Source organism: Anopheles marshallii, chromosome 3 (assembly GCF_943734725.1).
Source record: "Anopheles marshallii chromosome 3, idAnoMarsDA_429_01, whole genome shotgun sequence".
Classification (NCBI taxonomy): Eukaryota; Metazoa; Arthropoda; class Insecta; order Diptera; family Culicidae; genus Anopheles; species Anopheles marshallii.
The window spans coordinates 63,634,150-63,656,332 of record NC_071327.1 but is presented as its reverse complement, the minus strand read 5'-3'; the positions used below and the strand labels follow the sequence as shown (position 1 = coordinate 63,656,332).

The 22,183-nt window shown below is 43.3% G+C and overlaps 1 protein-coding gene across 1 annotated transcript in view; it reads left to right on the top strand.

Moving 5' to 3' along the window:
* The first annotated feature begins 13,991 nt into the window (after nucleotides 1–13,991).
* The window catches only part of LOC128715891 (peroxidasin), a 33,361-nt gene continuing 25,169 nt past the window's right edge, over nucleotides 13,992–22,183 (top strand). Inside the window, exon 1 of the mRNA XM_053810808.1 lies at nucleotides 13,992–14,206. Within this exon, the coding sequence (XP_053666783.1) occupies nucleotides 13,992–14,206 (215 nt within the window). The remainder of the gene's footprint in view (nucleotides 14,207–22,183) is intronic.

Here is a 22,183-nt window from a genome sequence, read left to right as displayed (position 1 = left end):
ATGAAATAACTATTTTTATGATCTGTGTTATCCTGAAGCGGTTTAATACGGCACTATTATAAACTTTTCCGAGACACGGTCCCCTATAAAGCCCCCCTAACCCAAAACACATTTCTTCGCCCGGTGGGAGCATTATATGGCTTTGACCACAGCCGACACACAGCCGGAAGTGACTTTCAACCCGGACGGAAACCACGGTCATCAAACGCTGCACCCGTCCCGTCCCGGCCAGGTTGTTCAATTAACTTTTGATAGTTACGTACGCTCGTACCCGTTGCAGCAGCGTTCGATCCAGCGTGTCGGCCCGAAGGGTGATGATCGTCCCATCATTATCATCATCGTCACCACCGGCTTCATCGGCTATGTCCGGTCAGGTGTAGCGATGGCGTGGTGTGATGGTTGAAATTATAAACTACATAATTGAATAAATTACCCCCAAATGGGCAGTGGGCCAATTGAACGCTGGCAGGCAAATGGTCGGTACATTTCCAATCGCAAAAAGGCTACCGTCGGCCGGTTGGTCCCTGGCTGAGAAGCGTTCGGTTCTGGGGGATTTCCTTGAGCTGCCCGGCGGATGATACAGGGTAGGATGTAATCGTAAAAGTATATCTGCATTCCGAGAGCTTTCAGGCACGTCGCAATGCCGGGGCCGATCGGCGAGCAGGTGGGTGGGTAGAAAAGGGAAAATGGAAACAGTTTAACTGCTGCTGGATGATGCTTGACCGTGTTGGAATGATGATGAGAATATTTGCCCGCGGGACGGAGCAATATACCGGAGTGCTTTTTGATATCGTGTCGAGTGTCACGGCGACGGTTGAAGAGCGACATTTTCGACTATCAAGTGGATCACACATCGACACACGTTACACAATATCACTCCGGACCGAACCTGTTAAATGCTTGTTTATAGCCAGAAGTTAAACTATTTTGCATGTTGCATGTCTGTGGGGTGTGTTCGATGGTTTTGGGGGAGGTGTTTATTTTTAACCCTTGTTATAATAGTTTCGCACTGTGCGATATGAGCTTTTAGGGAGCAAGCGGTTGTTTGGAAGAGTAATTGGAGTGCAATGAATTTCCTTGCAGGTTATTGCACGATATTGATTTGGTGCTTATCTTGGGCGTTTCTGGGACTAAATTTGATTAAATTTTGATGAGAATGAAAATTTCTTATTACAAGTCACTAATGCATTTTACGTCAAATGCATTTCATGTAATTAAATTTTCATTGAATTCAAATTTTTTCTTGTATTGTCTTTTCAAAGTTGTGCTGTAATAAATGAAACAAAATTAGCATTTTCCACTAGTGAATGATTCACAGCACACAAACCGTGCGTTGTGAAGGGAAAGAAGCCCTTCAAAAGCTTGGCTTTTGCCTGCGAAGTAAGAAGGATTCCGGCTGCATTGTGTCAAGGTGTCAAAAAATGAGCGATGTGAAGGGCCACCGTTACGGGGTCAAGAGTAACAAATCGCAAGCAAACAACCGTGCTAAGAATGGCCGAATCGTGCACTGGACCACGGGCTTCAGCGGGTGGGTCGTAAATCAAAACCGGCTCGGCTAGCAAACCAGCACGATACCAGCGAAGCGAAACGTTCAAGACGGACCATTATGACGCGCGCACACTTTCCTTCTGTGCGGTACGATGTTTAGCAGGGAATCGGGATCACGGGAGTAGAACTTAAGCTATTCAGTGCTTTATTAAACTCTTTGTGCTTTTACGTTGCTAAATGCAATTTGATTCTTATATTATAACACCACCGACAGGATATAGTACAATTACCACAATATACCACCGACCATTTCAATTACAAATCATTCACACTGTTAAGTCTTCTTAAAGCTACTTCACCGATCGAAAAAAAAAATGGCTTACAAAATCTCATTTCGTACTTCTTAAAAGCACTTTCCATCCTTCCCTATACGGACGATGTAGCTTTCGTGGTGTAATTTTTGTCATTCCTCTTTGCCAACCGGCACCGGGTGGATGGGAACCTCCCTTTCCCTTCTCTGCTGTTGTTATGGTTTCGAAAGCTAAAGAAGGTCCGCATCCTGTGTCTGTGTGGTTTGCTTTTATTGTAATGGTGGCCAAATTACCTCTTTTCATTGCGCAGAGCAGGAAGTGTAATAAATTTTCATTATATTAGTTTGTTAATTTTTTTCCTTCCACTTCACTACCGTGGCAGCAACGGTGCAAAAGGGAAGCTTTTTTGATGCCACTTTTTTTTGTTTACTGTTGTTGTCTGTAGTCTGTGTGGGGCTGGGCGGGTGTAATTTTGTTTCGAGTTTTTTTTTATTCCTACACTCTTTATATGGTTCCTTTATTACTGACTTTCTGGCGAGTTTTGGAGAGGAAATTGTTGACTTTTCATTTATGCTTCGGTTGTTATAAAAGCGGGTGTAATAAATATTGGGTTATGTAAATAGTTTCATAAATTTAAAAAGTTTCTTTGTTTGTTGAACGTTTTTAGCATTATGTTTGTGCTTTTTATTGGCCAACTGCACAGATAATATAGAACTGCACATAATAATATAAACACGCTTACGCACGAGTGCGTGAGTGACGAGAGAGGTCATGAGCGAGCTGCGACCCGAGGATCCGATCCGTCCGAGTGGTGCAGAATTAACTTGTAAAACAATACAGAACGAATCAATTTACAATTATAAATTTTACTCAATAATAACGGCCATATTACTTTAAATAATAGGGCAAAAATATAAAAATTAGGCGAAAGTAAGTAACTCATTTCTTTGAACCAACTGACCTTTCCTTGTAGTTCTTGAGCTAGGCTCCTGTGTACGGATGTGAAATAAAATTTTTATTCAGTATCTCATCTCACTCAAACGACTAAATGAGACAAGAACAGTAGGGCCGTGTCCAACATTTATCGTCCCCAAAAATCCCACCAACAAGTCACGTTATGGTTTCGACCGAGGCGGTTGTGTTGATGTTTGCCCAAACCCAAAGGCTTGTTTTGCGGAAGTTGTTTAGCAATATTTTTTTTTCCTGCCCAACTATTCCACTTAGTGCATGCGCTGAAGAATCCAGTTCGTCGCTGCACAGTGATGCGGTAGGGCCACCCCCTCTTGTGGAGTGGCCACAAAAACCGTGCACTGCATCTGATGAGCTAGCAGTAGCTTCGACATTCGGGGCAAACGCATTCTTCGGTAGAGTGGTCTTTATGAGAATGTTGAATTGTTTCGGCTTTTGGGGTTTTTCGGGGTTCGGGGGTTTGAGGGTTGAGATGCAGCCGAGATGCAGCCAATGCCGATGCATTTGTTGGGTTTTGTTGGGCGGTGATGTCTTCCTCCCGTCAGCGTATCAATCCCGGCCGGCCAGCTGGTGCAAGTTTCTAAATAAAGTCCCGTCTCCCGGTGCCAAGCCTGGCAAGAAACGTTTCAATCTTTCTGATGAGGCACCGCAAGCTCGTCGTGCGGTTTGCGGACCACACGAGCCGCTTCGGGTTGAATGTGGTTAGGCTCGCAAAAAGCGGGCAGAGATTCGTTCCGGCATTGTTTGTTATGGAATTTGTGGAATCGTTTGTCTCAGTGTGCAGCCCAAATAGGGCGTTCACTTCGTTGTTCTAGGAAGAAGCTCGACTGGAAGTTGAAGAAATGTGTCTTTTAAAGCATCGAGCTCGGGTAAGCATTTGTATCTCGTCTACCCGAAACTATATACATCAAATAGTGTTCTAACCTTAGTTTCGAATGCAATTATTTAATGCAGACCAAATTGTAACCTCGTCCAAGAACCACGCTCAAAGCAAACCAAGCAGGGTGGTAAGGGAGAAAAAAGATACAAACAAGTGGAGCGAAAGTGGACGTACAAACCTCAGTTGACGTTAGCGATAATGAATAAATATTTAATGCCGGTTTTCCCATTGCCCCAACCTCTCGGCACTCCGGCAGTCCGGTTGACCCATGGCGCATTAAAAACGCATGAACGTGAATGTGCAGTTGCATCTGCACACACAACCCCGTGGACTTTGATGTTGGATGCTGCCAGTGAGGTGTAACGTGAGCGGAGTGGCGTTTATTACTCCCACGTTTTCGATGCATCTCGGGCGTTCGCGTTTCCGTCCCGACACAGGCACTCAAAACGTACCGGGCACACTCACACAAACTCACCCGAGCACACGCTAACGAGCGCATGTGACTAGACTGCATTAATGTTGCAAAACGATAAAAATTAAACACGTCCGACTGCGTGTGCACGTCGCACGCATTTCGATGCTGCTGGTGGCGTGGCAGCTCGTGTGCAAATACTGCAAGAGAAAACCTCAATACAACCCACACACGTTGCTGGCAGTTTCGTTGTTGGCAAAATGCGTTTTGGGCGATGCATTTGGTGCGCGAAAAATGGCTACGTTTAATTAATCCCGATGTACCCGGGACCCTTCCGCCTTCCCGATCTGTATCGGTGCTTAATGGCTTTTGGCCAATTATGATGCCATACAGCAGGGGGACGTGCTATTGGGAAGGAACATTTCGCTACGTGATCATTTGCCGCTACAGGAAGAGACCATTTCAGTATTTTGATCTTTGTATCTGCAACGCTGCAAGTTGCGCTTGTGTGTGTGTGTTAATTAGTTACATGTAAAAACATATGAATTATTAGCATTTTTATGGTTATTTTGAGTCACTTTAAATATATTTCAACCGTTTCAGCTTGGCTTTTGACTGGTTTCTTGTATGAAATGCGTCGCGCAAACGCTAAACGAAGTTCCATGCATATCAGTTGCATACTTTTAGGCGCTTTTTTTGATAATACAGGGTTTTACACTTTAGTTTTGACTGGCAGCACACATTTTTTGACGCGCCGCACTCAATTTCTTGTCGCCGGCACATATTTTTGATTACAAGCACCGAATTTTTGAACGGGAGCATTTAATTTTATCAGCCCGATTCTTGAAAGCTTTTAGGCCGCATGTTTATAACCCCCTTGTGAAAGATTGGTTTGAGTTTGAAGCACTTGTTTATATGCAAAATTGTTTGTTTTTTTGGTTACTTGATAATTTTTTGGGCAAAATATATTTAATAAATTATGAGAAAATTTATAAAACATATATTGGGTTACGTATTTGAAGTATTATGCCCAAATCCCTCAAATTGTATGTATGCAACAGATTTGATAAATGTGCAGTGGTGGATCCTTGGAGATAAACCTATGTCAATGGGATTGGTTCAACCTAGCTGCCAAATTGTGCTAACCGACAGAATCGCGGCAGATTTGAAATCTTCTCGAGAGTTATTCACGGACAACGGTGTAAAAATTTCGCAAAACTGAATATATTCGCACATAATACTGCTGCTGCTAACAATAGTGTTGTGTGTAATTAGACAGGTACGTAATTGTTCGTTCGAAACTTAGAGAATCTGTTCACCCACGATCTTGTTTACAGGTATCACACAGGTATCAAAACGTGTTACACTTTTGCAACACATGAAGCTACGCATTCAAAAGAGGTACTGTATATTTTATCCTTGCAATACAACAAGGAAATAATTCTGTTTACATGATAATCCTACAGCAAACATGGATACATCGGAGGCTGTACCTCGACGCCGTAACAAAACTACGTCTGACGTAGATAGAAACCGTGTTGTTACAGCGTACGAGAATGGTGCATCTGGCAAAGAAATAGCAGAAATGCTCAATATTAATCGAGGAACAGTGTACCATATTATAAAGAAGTACCAAAAAACTTGGGAGGTTGCGGCTGCAAAACGTGGAGGTAAACGTCCTAAGCTCTTGCCAGATGATGCAGTAAATAGCATTCGCTTGTGGATAGATAACGACTGCACATTAACATTGAAAGTGTTGGCGGACATGGTGTTTAACCAATACGGCGTGCGTGTCAGTACGACAACAATTGCACGACAAATACAAAACAAATAGAACAAAGCATAAAATAAATGTTGTAACGATTGAAAATAAACCAAACATATTAATTGGAAGCACACAATGAACTTAAAGAAAATGAATACGATTTCAAACTGCAGATCATGTGTTGCAAAAGTGTAACACGTTTTGATACCTGTGTGATACCTGTAAACAAGATCGTGGGTGAACAGATTCTCTAAGTTTCGAACGAACAATTACGTACCTGTCTAATTACACACAACACTATTGTTAGCAGCAGCAGTATTATGTGCGAATATATTCAGTTTTGCGAAATTTTTACACCGTTGTCCGTGAATAACTCTCGAGAAGATTTCAAATCTGCCGCGATTCTGTCGGTTAGCACAATTTGGCAGCTAGGTTGAACCAATCCCATTGACATAGGTTTATCTCCAAGGATCCACCACTGCACATTTATCAAATCTGTTGCATACATACAATTTGAGGGATTTGGGCATAATACTTCAAATACGTAACCCAATATATGTTTTATAAATTTTCTCATAATTTATTAAATATATTTTGCCCAAAAAATTATCAAGTAACCAAAAAAACAAACAATTTTGCATATAAACAAGTGCTTCAAACTCAAACCAATCTTTCACAAGGGGGTTATAAACATGCGGCCTAAAAGCTTTCAAGAATCGGGCTGATAAAATTAAATGCTCCCGTTCATAAATTCGGTGCTTGTAATCAAAAATATGTGCCGGCGACAAGAAATTGAGTGCGGCGCGTCAAAAAATGTGTGGTGCCAGTCAAAACTAAAGTGTAAAACCCTGTAAACCACATTCTTCACTCAGATGCAAAACAATTAAACTGGATTTTAAGCTCGCATTTCTTTTATTCCGCGAATCTGTTGCATCTGCAAAACCACATTCTTTGGACACAACTTCACCAAAGTTAACCCATGACAATGACAACCGTGGTGGCTAATGATCTGAACAGCTGATACAGCAAATAAAACGCAAACGAGTATTCTGTCTGTCCTGCATACCGTCGCCAACAAACGCAACCGAGCGAATGTCCAGTTTATTCCTGGTTTTTTCCTTGCACCCGCCAACCGTCACGCCGTGATAGTTTGTTTTGGAATTACCTTAAATGCTGCTTCCTTCCTGCATTACTTTGTCAAGTCCATTTCTGCGTCGTCCGTACGATGGGTCGGGATGGACAAAGTTTATCCGGAAGTTATTTTTACTTTACCCATCCCACCCCAGTTGCGCCGCTGTTCACACGCAACCCGGGCGGTCGTATTTTATTTTGGAAGCTTTCCGAATGGAATGTTTGCGTTCGGATGTCTTTTTTGGAATGCCGCTGCTTCGCTCCCACCCGTGAACATTCGGCACAGACCAAACCCCGAAACAATGGTGACATTTCGCCGCTGTAAGAACGAAAATGCTCTTCTTCAAGAAACCATCCCACCCATCTTCTCATCCCACAAATGCGCAACAATCAAACCTAGTGCAACAACAGCCCGGAGCGACCACCGAACCATCGCCCAAATTGCGACAGACGACGGGCTTGGTGGATGCGGACGATGCCAGCCAACAATATCCTGGCCAGCGAACGAAAGTTTATCAAGCGCACTTTTTGAAACGTATTTTAAGAAAATATAAATAATTTATTTTACGCCACCACCAGCACCACAAAAACACTCCCCGGTTGCGCCGTGAGCAAGCGTGCGGGAAAGAGTAAGTATTGAGCAAACAGAAAGCCCCACACGAATGTGGGCGCCCGGAAGTGACGTAACTAACGGAAAAGTTCGTTAATGAAAGTTTTATCAACACTACTTGAGCATTTTGAGTTGCGTATTTCGCTGTGGTATTTTTTCCTTTGACGCTGAGTGTTTTTGCGGAAGGGGAGATAAATTTTAAGCACCAAGAATTTGCAAAGCGACTCAATAATAGAACAATCGTTTAACAATTCTTGGGAAGATTATCGACGAGTGTGCTGTTTTTGTTCGCAAGGAGATTTGTGGTGTTGTGCATGATTGAAGGGTTATTAGAAAGGTCAAAATAAACTTAAGACTCGCATAATAACTCAAAATCTGCATACAAACAGCAAGATTGTGAAAGTTTCAATAAAAGAAACCTCAGATTTCTCCACTGCTGGGCTTCGTCCTCGTAAAATCCACAACAATTTTTAATAAATGCTTAATGAAGAAATGCCAATTTTCCGCACAACATCACCCACAGCGCCATCGAGCGCCTTTTGCAGCCGACATCGAAACCGACAAATATTTAACATTTGATTTCGAAACAATTTTTCATCAACATACTCTTGACCTACAGCACCGTCTGCTATGGGCGCGGGAAGGTACAAGGCAACAGGCAACCACGGGACATTGTCTGTGCTGCAATTTCCATCTGCCCAGCACTATTTCCCTTCTGCCCCGTAACGAAATTTGCGAGCAAAAGTAATTTAATATCGTGTTTGAAATTCCGGAAAGCTTCCCGCTTACATTCGAAGAAGTAAGTGAGTGGAGAAGGAGTAAAACAAAAAAATACTTGCAAAACATTATGCGGGTGTGTCGAAAATGAAGATGAATTCGATTAAAACCACTGTGTTGCGTTGCCCACTTACAAGTACAAGCACGACAGCGGAAGCACACTGAAGTTCATTACACCGCAAAAAGGGATCGTTTTTTTTATTGCATTACGATCGTTGCTTTTGATTTCCAAACACTTTACAGAAGAGAATGGCAGTTGCATCATAGCGACCAGCCGTTAATTATCGCACAAAAACCAAGGTAGCTGTATTGGTTGCGTGGGCAGAGCGGAGACGACCAGCAGATTACATCAAACGTAGCCTTTTTCCTCCGTTCTTCGCGCATAAATGTGCACTCATTTAACCGCGAATGCTTTCATGAATATCATTTTCCATTCTCCTTTTCCATTCTGCCGATGGTGATGAGCGTCGCTGATGCACTTAAAGTGAAGTTGAATTGGCGGTGGAGACTTGAATTGATGTGATAAAGGCGAGTTTAAGCTCATGTTCTTTTGTTTTATGTATTTAAACGAGTTGAGTGTTACTCATCAAATGAGGTTTTTTTAATCAAGTTTGAATTAAACGGTTTAGTAATAATTTAATGGTTGTTACATTATATACCATTTGTTATACTTTGGCTGTATGATAACATCGTGTTTATTATGATGAAAAAGGACGGAATATTTGCGCCCGATTGTATGCAATCTAGTTAAGAAATAGCCTTACCTTAGTCTTTAGGACTTTCAAGATCGCTTCCTAAACTAAAACAAATGATGTCAATTTCGTCTTCAAACAAAAGTTCCATGGTTGATCGACGCTCAGCTCTTCACGTCCTAAACGTGATGAACAAATCTGTCCAGTTTAGTAAGTGTCAACAGTAAATTATTAAGTGAAAAACACAGGTTGATTGCATACTTTCGGGCATTATGAAGTCATTAAATGCACATTCTTGCGTAAACACATCGAAAGGTTCAATTTTCATGTAGATCCAAATGAACGCATGCTAATCCTTTAAAAGTTTTCTCTACTGTTTATTGATTAATTAAACAAGTTTATAATTTTGGCATTTTTACCAGTCACCTATCACCGCAATATGAAACGCAAAGCTACATCCCTGCTTCACCGGGTCATGTGTCAAAATCAGTAGAATCACAAATGGCAAAGAGTGCCATGCATTCCGACGCAACAGCAGTCCGTCTACGGCGCGCCAGCAAAGCCGAAGCAGCAACACACCGACACCGACAAATATCTGTCGACTGAGTACCAACCGGCAACAATGGTTCTCGTCCCACATTTGCCGAAACCGAACTGTTTCGCGGCCCGATAGGAGGCACAACACTGACAACACTAGCAGACGGTGCCGGTAAAAGCGTTTCCTATCCCGTGCATCCACCCCGGGGAGCTCACGCTCATCGGAGAAGCATCTCACGATAGTGAGCGCGTAACTCACTGCGCGCGTGTGATGCTGGAAAATGCGGTCTTGGTGTTTCTTGCAGTTCAGTTCGCTATGAACCGTTGCCAGTGTGGTACCGTCGTACGTTCGTGTTGCTGGTCGAGTGTTGGTGGTGTCGGCGTGGAATGTGGCTCACTCTCTGCTCAGACAGGGTACGGTGGTGATGTGTTTTTTTCCGTGTTCTGTTTAATTTCTTTGCCAGTATAGTGGACCATTACTAGGTAAAGACAGGATAAGGCGAACAAAGCCTGCTGGTTTAGTGCATCGTGCATGAACCGCGTGGAATAATGAAGATTGTACCGTAAGCGTTGCAGATGATGACAATTAATTGTCACGCGTCGCAGACCGGGGGTCATCGTGGCGTAAATCTCTGCCATCTCCGTTTCTGTGTCAATGTCATCAATCGCTTCTAAGCGCACGCAAAACTGTGCCACGGTTAACAATTGGTGGAAGTGATGTGCCGAGCAAAAGGTGACCGGGTTAGACGCGGTTGGTGCGGTTCCTGTCTCCGTTTAAGCCACCGTTTGATGATAAGTAATTGGATCGACACCGTGGTGCATGGTGCGGATTTGGTCGACGATCCTGCTAACTGCATACAAATCGCTTCGTGTCGGCTCCATCGCAAGACAGTGTGGTGCAATAATGGAGTGGATTGAAGTGGTCGGGATTAATAAGGATCAGTTGTTGATTGGTGGTACTTGTCGGGACTCCTTGAGGCAATCGCTTCTTCATTAGAGAGCAACGAGTGGTGTTTTGTTGGAACGCACGAATGGAACGCAGGAGCAATGAGAATAATGTCTCTTTATTTTTATCAAGTTATTTGGAATTTGGTCAATCATTTAGTGTAGTAATAAGGCAGTGAACATTGAAAACAAAAAAAGGACTACAAATCGGACTCGCCTGTTCGGAGATTTCCCGTGGAAGTCATCATCAATCAAGGACGTTGAAAGGTTTCAGCGATTATCGCTGCTCGTGTTGTGCTTTTGATTTAACCAACATGAATTGAACATGCAATGTAAACTCATCCACGATGCTTATCGTTGAAAGGATGTGCTGTACGTGACATTCGAGGATATTTCTGAGGTGTACAAATTGAAAGCCACCGCTACAGCTGAGTCATTTTGGGAACGAATTGGAAACAGATAACCACGCGTGATTTATGTTTAATACGGCAATCTACATCGCCGAAAGGCGTACGGGGGATGTGAAATGTATGTTTAAGATTAATTTCTTTCGTACTAAATTTAACAATAAAAAGACTGCTTCGCGATAGTATCATGCGAAGCGTATCACGTTCACCACGGGAACAGGCATCAAGGGGCACCCTCATGATCCACTGATTATCTACTGCTTTCACCCATCTTTTCGACTCCACACTCGGCAATGAATCTCAACGCGAACGTGCCCCAATTCTAACGTTGATTGTTCATTTTTATTCAAAGCATTGCCGAAGGTAGAGTTGGGCTAGGCGGCCACGGTGCCATTCTTTTGCCGAGCAGCACAGAGCTTTTGATGCGGCGCTGGGCCGGAGATCGTGCGGGGTTCCGAATACCAATCGGCTTCAAAGTGGATTCTAAACAACGCACATACTGTCGCACCGGTTTTTAGCTGTTATCTTGAACCACGTCCCCGTACCGACCCCGTTTCTGCTCCCGCCATTTTGTGGTAACCCCGACCCGATCCGGCTGGGATCGAAAGGGTTCTTGGACCTGGGAGGGGTTGCTTTCGTCGGTAGGGTTGTGCGATGGCTTTATGTTGTGGTCGTCATTCTTGTCCGGATTTAGCCATTCTTTTAACCGAATGGTACCCGATCTCCTCACCGATGGACCCTTTGGCGGATGCGAAGGATTTGATGGGTTGGTTGGTTCAATTTTCTGCTCTCCTTTTTTTTATTGGTTGCTCAGTTCCATCCCATGATGCCCTGATAAATCTTTGCGGTTTGGGTAGGGATTGATGCGGTCCAGCGACCAAAAAAAGGTTATCAGTGATGGAGCCTAAAGGTATTAAATATTTCTGATGGAATCACTCTACTAATGTTTGGACAGGAGCCTGTAAGCTTTATTTTATGAGAGGATCTGGTAGAATGGTACATTCGAAAAAAAAGCTCACAGTTCACTCACGCACACATGATACCGATGTCAGCCACACGAGGTTCTGCTTCGGAAAAAGTTCCACCAGTTCCTTCCTAAAGTTATTTTCGGAACTATTTTACAATCCGGGAAAGCTTACCAACGTTGCGTGCAATTCCAATTAAATAAACAGCCCAGTTGTCACCCGAGGCGGGAACATTTCAATTACTTGGTCTTCTCCCCATTTACCCCAACTGAGGATGGCAAAAGGGGCACAAAACTTCAAACCGTTCTCGGTAGCCGATACAATTTTCTAAAGCAAACAATCTCTGGTCCCTTTCGGTAGAACACGCGCCCTCCGCCAATGCATGCGCTCAGTACAATTACGGCAAAAAGGATCTTCTTTCCCGGTGGCCAAACTGTCCTGATGGAAAATCTGCCACCTGAAGCCTGCCCGCCAACCGACACGGAATATGGGTCCCGTTTCTTCAGGTTCCGGTTCCGGGATTTTGGGTTGCACCGAAACTTTGCTAATTAAAACTGAGCATCGAGAAAACTGGGGGAGTGGGCTCCTCGGGAACGTTTCCTCCATCCGCACCGGACACTTTGGTGGTACGATTTGCTTTGGCGAATTAAGAGCACCCAACGAAAAGGGAGGGGAGAGAAAACGGCCACCAGCGTACAAAAAGCATCAGCGCGATGCCACATTCCTAGGAAGGAACTTCGCGGAATGCTTTTGCCCCGAGTGTCGAACCGGGCGAGGATTTAAGCACCCGCATTTTGCACCCAACAGCAAGCAAACAGTGGCGCGAAGAACAACGCCAACGGGACACACACACACAGACCAAAAAAAACCCCTCTAGTGCGCATAAAAACAGCACACAAACCAGACAACAATCAGAGGGGAAAAGTTTCCCTGCAGTTCGTGTGTGTGTGTGTTTGTTACTTCTTTTTTTTAATTTTAAAAGAGAAAATGCAACGGGTACGATTTTGGGAAAGTTGTCCGCCGCATTCTAGCACGAATAATGTTTTCGCGTGCATTTCGTGTGCCGGTTTGCATGCGCCGGGCCGCTACATAAATGGGTAAAGTTGGTTCTAGGCCCGGTTGTGGTGGCGAAACAGTGAGATGGAAGAAAGGGAAGCGCGTTCAAATCGCCTGATATTTGGTTTGCATTCGGTGCGAAGTCTGTTCTAGTTTAGGGTTTTAGCTGTGGAAGTATTTTAAACAATTTTAGGCAAAGTATAGTACGTGGCACAGTCGGCAAATGAAGCTTATAAAATGAGCATGTAGACTTTATGCAATAAGGTACCAAAAGCGTTCAAAAGAGCCTATTAAAGGATTATGTTATCCAAATTGCATACTTTTAGGCAAGTTTCGCATTGAAACTGCCAAACGGTACAATTCGACTAAAGGTATGCAAAATACAAGACTTTTTTAAATAGATGACTTCTGGGGTTATTGAACATGAATAATATAAATGACAATTTAATAACTAATAAAGTATTTCCATTAAACACTTCGAAAAGTTGTAACTTCAATATTGAGTTTATTTACAAAAAAATACAATTTCAAATGTTCATCGTGGCAACCCAACCAATTCTTAAAGAAAATAATACAAGCGAATCAGATCTGTTACTTGTTCCCTTTGAGTGATCATCTAGCAGATGCAGATCTAATTTCTCTGCGTATTCCTTTTTCGTCATTTTTTCTGGTCAAGGTTAAGTGATGCTGCTAGAATTAAAACGCTTGCAGTTTGTGGGCAAGAAACAAGAGTGAAAGCAAACGACCAACCCTGCAATTCGAATGCGTGTGTGTGTGAATTTGTGTATGTGTGTGCTTAAGTGTGTGTTGTTCCCGTAGAACGTTCCAGGCGTTCTTGTACGAAAGTCAGAGCAAAGTGTCAGCGACACATGCTTATCGGGCACAAAAGGGGCCCACACAACCAAATCGAAGTGTAAGTGAACAAACGCATACAAGAAAGCACGAAGGCAAGTTAAAAAAAAAAAACCACCCGGGCTAGGAGTTGTCCCCAGCAGAAGCGCTACAGAGCGGTAAGGAAAGCGTGAAGAAGTGCAGCAAACCGTACGATGGGACGCGGCCATGTGCTTCGGGACCGGGTGCGGCTGATTAGCGGTAATGGCAGGCTGTTGCTAATTGCCACTATCGTCACCCTCGCCGGTCTGGCCGGGCTCGTCGAAGGGTTCGGTTGTCCGCCGAAATGCGCCTGCCAACAGCGAACAGTGCGATGCGTCAAGCAGCAGCTCGATAAGGTTCCGGAAATGCCGCCCGATACGAGCATAATGTGAGTAGCTCCCTGTCCGTAACACATACACTGATGAACCGTGCGTATGCGGGACCCGATTGTCTGTTGCTGGATGCTGTTTGTAAAGTTGCCTTTGTTTTTTTTTTTCGCCACTGTTGCGTTTATTTCATTTCATCGGTTAGCTTAGAATGTTCGTAGGTACATAAATTCCATCAACAGATGTTGCCTCTTTTTGGAGGGCAGTGATATTCTAGCTTTTTTGCTGCTGCTTTGTAGCCTTTGTGCCTTTTGCGGCTCTCGTATCGGCACGCAGGTAGGATGCGAAGTTTATGCAAATTTAACGACCGGTTCGGGTCGACCCCAAACGGCAGTAATTTTGGGGAGTTTATATGGTTGACCCGTGCGGCAGAAAGGATAAGCTGAAAAGTTGACACAATGTGTTTTATTTCTGCTTGCATAAAGATGCTACTTTTCGACACCCGTGTCGGCAAACTTACCCCGTACGATTAACAAACGATGGGTTTGCACTAAATAAAACAGTGTTTTACTGCTTCGTGAGGTTGAATGGAGATTATTAACGAAGCCTATTGTTCAAATACTTCTTATCGGAAGCACTTCGGTTCGGTAATCTATCGGGGCAGTTAATGACAGGGACGTGTCCCAGAGAACGATTAGAAAACAAACATAAAACACTCGAATAACGAATGTTTGTCCCATTTTGTCGAACAAATTGCATACTTCTAGGCGTTTTTGATATTTTGTTTTTACAGATGATTCGTTCGCCAGAGACGTTTGAATTTATTTATTTTTGTGTAATTTAAACCTTTTCATAACGACGAGATTATTCTACTCACAAATAAATTTAATTATCTTACATTTCATTTATTTTGTTCTGTATTAATCATTAAATATTAAAAATTCTGCTGAATGCAGTAACTCTCTTGTTTCAATCCACCACTTAAATACCGGCTAGAAATATCTAAAATAATTAATTTTTCACAAACCTGTTCGCACACAGTTCGCACCGGAGTTATGAATTTACTTTCATCAATCGCTGCCGCTGTTAGCAAACAAAGGCTGAGCGGGTTGGGCCAGCATGGCGATAATCAGCGGTTCGAATGTTAAAAGCGCTCTCAAACGCGGATAATTAAGGAGATAGGGCAATAAGCGCCAATCGTCCATGGTTCGCGTTCTTCCCCAGTGCGAGCCACCAGTGTGTGCCATTTTATGCTGGTGAGGTGAGGAATTAGATTAGGACGTTCGGGCACGAGTTCAAACGATCGTTGCTCGCAACTAATTTCACCATTAGCCGTGCGAATGTTTTGAGCTAATTGGTGAAAATGATGACCGAATCAATTTGCCGGCCGTATAATCAATTTCCTGAATGCGATGAAAGGATGTTATTGATCGTTTTGGGACTGAAAAAAGTGCCTCTATCAGTGCGATATGTTTTTTTGAGCTATAATACATCAAAAGAAAAAGAGATGTATTGTGCTGAAAGCATATCTTTAAGACAGAAATTTCAAAGCACACGCTCCGTAATGGATTTGCTTTATAAATCGCGATCCCCCAGCACGTCACGATGGCAACATTGATTTACGCGTACACTTACGAGATTAGTCTTGGTTCTAAGCCCATCCCGTACCGTGCCTCCGTTTGGCAGGGATGCTAAGCATCAAGCACCCTCGACCTTTAGCCGCAGCGAACCGTGACGACTTTTACGAGCTTAGCCAGGTTAACTCCATAAAAATCTCATAACACCTGCAACAAATTAAACGCCCCCTTTTTTTGTGCAACCTTTCACCATTACGCGGACCCGGCACCGTCAAGGTACCGTCACCCGGTAAAGGGGCCTCTTCACACTCTTTGGTGTGACGTGCCTTTGGTGTGTGTGTGTGAGTGTTTTTTTCTCACTTCTAGATGGTGGTGTTTGATGTTTTAGGTGAGTTTTTCACATAACAATAAAAGCGCATTGAAGGAAAGCAGGAATAGAAATGGTTAAGAACTCTTTACTTCTTATAAGTGTTGCTCTGTTTCAGATGGTTTGATACTGTGCACGTGTTACATCTGCAGCAGTTGCAGAGGAAAGCTTAGTTTTTATGTAGTTTTCCTGGGGAAGAATATTACGATTGCCAAATAAAAGAAGTTCAAATAGTTATTACTGCTCCCACTTCATTTGTCGTACAAATTGCTGGCGTACCCTTATTGCTCAGAGTGCTCCGCTGTAGCAGTTCTTAACGAGTCTCTGCAATAAAAAATACTTTACGGTATGATCTACAGTAATAGTAAAATAGTTTAAAAAGTAAGTATTTTAAACCTTCATGCTAAGGCAAATATTCAAAAGAATAATATTACGATAGGAATACAAAACTGCTTAGCACGTCCTTCAAAGTTTTCTCGTTACTCATCACAATGTCTATCTAACACAAAAGACCATTTTAGCTGCTCGTGATGTTCCAAGCTAAATGATGCGAACATAATCCGTCCCGACCATCGAACCATTAGCAGCTCAATCGGGCAAGAATGGCTAATGGAGCCGCATGGTTATTTGTAGCAAAATCAACAACCCAAGCACTCTTCAATAGTTTCGTTACAGTTTAAAAATAAAAAAAAGCACTTTCACCTCATCACAGACAACACGGGGTTTCGCTGGGCATAAAGCAATTTAATTTGCATTCACCCAAAGGCGCTTGCAGCTCGGCTAGCAGAAGAGGGTGGACCGTTTTCGATTCTTCCGTTGTGCCTTGATTTCATTAAACTTCACAAAAGACTTGAGTGATGTTGTGAACGCTTCTGTCCTCCTTTCGGGCGGAATGGCATTATCTTTCATACTCCCCCGATATCTGATATCCGTAGACACTGGCAGTGTAACTTGACGTCAGGTGAAATCGTAAACATTCATTTATCTCTGACGGCAAACCCCAGCAGCCAGCAGGGATGGGGAGGTTTTGTTTTTCGCCGCACTGATGCTTCGAACCCATTTTTGAAGCAGGAAGATAAAGAACCGACAGGGTGAAAGCTGTTGTCACATAGTTTGCACCCGGGACTGAAACAAATGGCTGATTCGCGTACGGTGGCGTACGATATGCTGCGGGAATGTTTCCTATTGGTGTCGGGGGCCTCGCTTCCAACGATGGGGAGCTTTGCTTTCACCTGAGCAATATTTATGTTTACACCCGGTGAACATTCTCCCGGTGACGGATAGCATCGGGCAGCGTGCAAAAAGTGCGCGATGGTGCCTGAAGGATGATAAAACATGCTGAAAAATAACACTCATTCAGCAACGAGGCTTTGATGACGTTTTCGGTGCGTTGTTGGTGTTTCTTTGCTTTTTTGGTTCCACTTGGTTTTTCGTCTATTTCCACCGAACACATTCGTCCGATCGCTGTCGGTGACATGTAGCCGAGTGAAAGGGCTTGCTTGGGGCACGAAAAATGTACATTATCAAACCAATGTTCACCGTGACGTTAAGCCGATTAGTGTAGCTCCTTGGGGCTTACGGTTCGGTATGCGTAATGCTGGTAGAATGTTACCGTGCACCGCAATCTACCGTGGGTGATGCAGGTCGCACACAGCTGCTAAGGTGAATGTTGTTCGCTGGAAATATTATTCATGATTACACTCTTTTCCGCTTTGCTTGCGATGCGGAACTGTAGCGTTGATGTTACGAGCACGATGTGGGGCGAAAGTCCGTTGTACCATCACCATATGGTGAAGTTTCATTTAATTACTAATGTATATGTAGCGTTTCAATTGTTCCTGTACAGGTAAGGTTGTTTTTATTAAATATTTCCTTTCAAGCAATTCACTATAGAGCAGCGAAAGTAAAGGAATTGTTGAAGGGCGAAAAAGTTATGCTAATTGCATAAATTTAGGCGAATTTGTCGTTATGCGTTAACATTAACATCGAATGGCTACATTGAAATCGTGAATGTTAATAATTCGTCTAATTTCATAAAACATTTTAGTTGCTTTTGAGAAGCAAAACATCCTGTTGCCTACGCACTCACAAACCTATTTAAGGTCCGAAAACCCATCCCTGTCTGATTTATACCAGGTAAAATCCCATAAATGAAGCTTAAACATAGATCACTCTAGATCTAATCCCATAAGTGAAGCTTAGTGATGGATCAGTACATAAATCGTCTTTGAACCTTCTTTACACCTTACAAAACCATCATAAACTGTGTTTGTCTAATTGCTTCCTGAAGCCTAATTGCAGTGATTATTACCTACCCGTCATCATCAAGATGAAATTAATGCATACATAAATCATGCGAGTTTCCGTTGTCAAAGGAATTACGCATCTTGAAAGATAAATCCTGCTCATGATTTAATACTTCATTATTCAAAATACCCAACAGCACAGCCACAAACACTCCGTACAATATTTTCGACACTCAATTACTTCCACAATAAGATCCGATTTTATGGTTTCGTAAACAGCCTCCGTTCCGGGCCGTTCCGTTCTGAGTTCTAACAACCCTCCAAATTATCTCCATCTCTGCGCACCGATCGCATTTCTTCCACTCATTCACTCAGCCACGCTTATGTTTTATTGGGCTTGAATGTTATCAGTAGCTTCAACGTTAGAACCCAACTGTCCAGGGACTTTCCGGAAAGGGTAATGTGCGAGCGTGCGACAAACGGCTGTACGGTCACGTTTGGTTCACTCCACAGCCGGACCACCGAACGGCACATTTTAAAATCCTCCACACCGCTGTCTAAACACGACTGCTCGTCCGGTCAGTCCGCAGGGACACAATAAATAAGAGGATAATTTTAATTACATTTACACTTTGCTGGTCGCCTCCTATTCGATATCACCGGAACAGGAGCAGGACATGTACTCACACACACACACACACACACACACACACACACACACACACACACACACACACTGTGGATGTAGCCCGTGTTCGTGGTCCGACTCCAGTTTGTGGTAATGTTTATCAGCGATGTCCTTTTGGGGGTTGTCCATATTTTCCGGGCTTTGTTGATCTCGCCTTTGCCGAAACCGGGTTTGGTTGCACAAACATGCACCGGTTACAAACCGAACACTTTGGGGGATGTTTTTATTCACCCCTTTGGCACTGCCCGTACCAGTACACCCCCCTTAGCTATTCGTTTACTTTTAAGTAAATATGGGACGCCCCGGGATACAGCTGGGACACTGTTTTTAGTGCACTTTGCGTCTACCGGCGGTTTAAACTGGAACGTAAATAATCGAGCAAGGGACCGCTCATTGGCGTCGATTGGCCGACCGTTTGTGTTACAGTTGGGTTTCTTTCGTTAGTGCCAACGGTAGGTTCGGTTTTGTTTTTCGAACTCTCAACTGATTTTAGAAGCAGATTGTAAAAAGGTACATTTTCGTTGCAGCTACGATGAAACCGGTGTAGAGTGAGAGCATTGTTTCAGCTGTTGCAAAAATAATAATGGGAAAATGTCTCTGAAGTATATGGCCAGGCGACTAAGCCAGTTCAAAAGGTATTTGAACACAGTATGTCTCGTGGAACGATCGTTTGAAGTTGCCTTTGCTTACTTGAAGTATGTTTATTTCTAATGGCATGCGACCGTGCACACAACAGGTTTGTGATTTGATCGTTTCATGTACTTGATACGTGTTTGAATTTCACGTGATATTTGTGATTCAAGTAATGCAATAGGGTGGTGTACTCTCCTTAGATGTTCTTCGATGGAATGCTTAAGAAGTTGCCAGTCGTAAGACGCCTATACCAATACCTAAAGTTGCTTCAAGGAGATAGGAATAGAATTTATCTCTAAATTTCATAAGGTGTGATTCAAACTTTCAGAATAGTTTGTGCGCATATTTACTTCTAACACATTCATTTGTGAACTATTTTGTAAGCATTCGTTACTGTTAAATATTTTCTTCCCTGAATTTTAATAATTTTGAGCTCAAGAAGCATCTTCGTCCGGTGAAACTTCCATACCACTAACTCCCGTCCCATTACGCATGACTTTTCGATTGTACAATTTCTTTTGCAATTCCCTGAACGCACATATGTACGTACATGCGCGCAGCCATGCCTAATCCTTCCCGGTACCCTTCAAACCTTAAAATCGGCTCGGGGCTATGAGTACGAAGAATAGCTCATAAATTGTATGCCACAGTGCACCCTGTCCCACGGGGTAAATATTAACAAATGCACATCCAGTGCACATGACGACTTGTTCGACTCGCAGGCACTGACTCTCACCGTGCCGGGCCCTCCCCTTGTCTAACGGTTGGTGATTGTTGTGGAACACCCAGCAGGCTGCAGCACGGGAACGATAAGTTAATTATTTATGCAAGCGTAAATTAAGTTCTAACTCTCTTTCGCCACTCTCGTACCCCATTCCCCACCCTGAAGCAGTCGACACTTCAGGTCTGAGATCACCGGCGGAGAAGGGCTATCTCGACGCTATCACACAAAACTTGACGATTCTTCCGTACGACAAACTTAACCGGGCTTCTATCTATAGTGGGGTTGCCGATCTACTACACCGCCATGGGAATGCTCTCGACGCATCGTGAGTAATTTGTATGTCGTTCGGAAATAGCTGAAAACTTAGCATCTGTGCAAGCGACCCCCGGACACACACACGGCACACGGCCGACGGGTCGTCGCGCCCCTCCTATCGAAGCCACTTTGCCACAACCTTTTGCCGCTTATCGGTTTCCCAATGCAGAGGTTTCGGCAAAACGGGAGGAAGCGGGGGGACATAATGAAAATGCTTCTTGCCAGCGAAGTTTTCCACCACACCAGCGGAGGTTACCACTTCGGGGCTGATATTATCATAAGATGGATCGATTTTACGAGGCTTTCCCGCAGCTGCTTGGTACACTACACTTATGAGCTCAAGCTGGAAAATAATTCATCTTCGAGTCATAAACTTGTCTAGACGCGACATGTTTATGTAAGCAACGAGCAGGAGGTGTAGCAAGAAATACTTGCCCACACCCAGCGAAGTACGGCTAGAAGGATCCTTTCCTGTTAAGGCAATAGCTCGCAAATACGGTTTCGGCACTAGAAAGAAGAATAAATAGCAGTCTTCAGAAACTCATCCTTCCCACCTTTGAATGGAATTGTTTAAGTTAAGATTATTGAAGAATCGGCATGAGAAAGTTAGCATCCATAGTTTTCGGGCACATTCGGAGCTCGACAATTGTTTTGACTTGAGGGAAAACTTCTTTCAACAAGCAATGCGAACCATCTGCAACCGGGAAAGTATGCTCCTTCCCCTCGAACCCTCCGTTTGCTTCCTTGCTCGATTGACAGGATCCACCAAAAAACAGACCTTCAACAAACTTTTCGTAAGACTCTGTCGAAAGAGCAAACCTCTGTCTATTATTTTCCAAAAAAAATCATAAGTTATTTTCTGATCAACTTTTGCACACTTTTACCACCGGAATGGCAAGAAGAAGGTGGTCATTGTGTTCGATTGTTATTTTCATACAGCAAGCGGATCACATCGTCATCGACTTCTTCAGCGACGAGTGTGCGACGACGTTCGGAGAGACGCATAAACTAACGACGTTTGTATGAGCCGGTCTGTCAGTTCAACGGAAATCCTCTGCCGAAACGAACGTGACGGCCATTTTAGAAAGCAACTTGAGATGAAAGCAAACTGATATTGAGTTTCGCAGGGAAAACTTTGTACCCGTAGCGTGAGACACGCGATGTACTGTAGGTGTGCTTATTGTTTTGATATTGCATTCTGGATGAAGTTTCAATCGGTGACAGTTTGAATATTGTGATAGATCGTGACAAGAAAACAAACTTTAAAGTTATCGTTAATAATAGCAGTATCGTTGGGCGGGATGTGAATATTCGCGGAAACTCCTTAACAAGAGAACTTTGTTATTAAATTTGTGACAATTTAGGCGTTGAACGATACTACGTTGAACGCCTGAAGGTATGCAATTTACCGAACAATGTTCCTTTTTTGACATTAGACTCCAGTTTATCATTAATAATAATCAGATAAACTATAAAAAAGGAAGCTTAA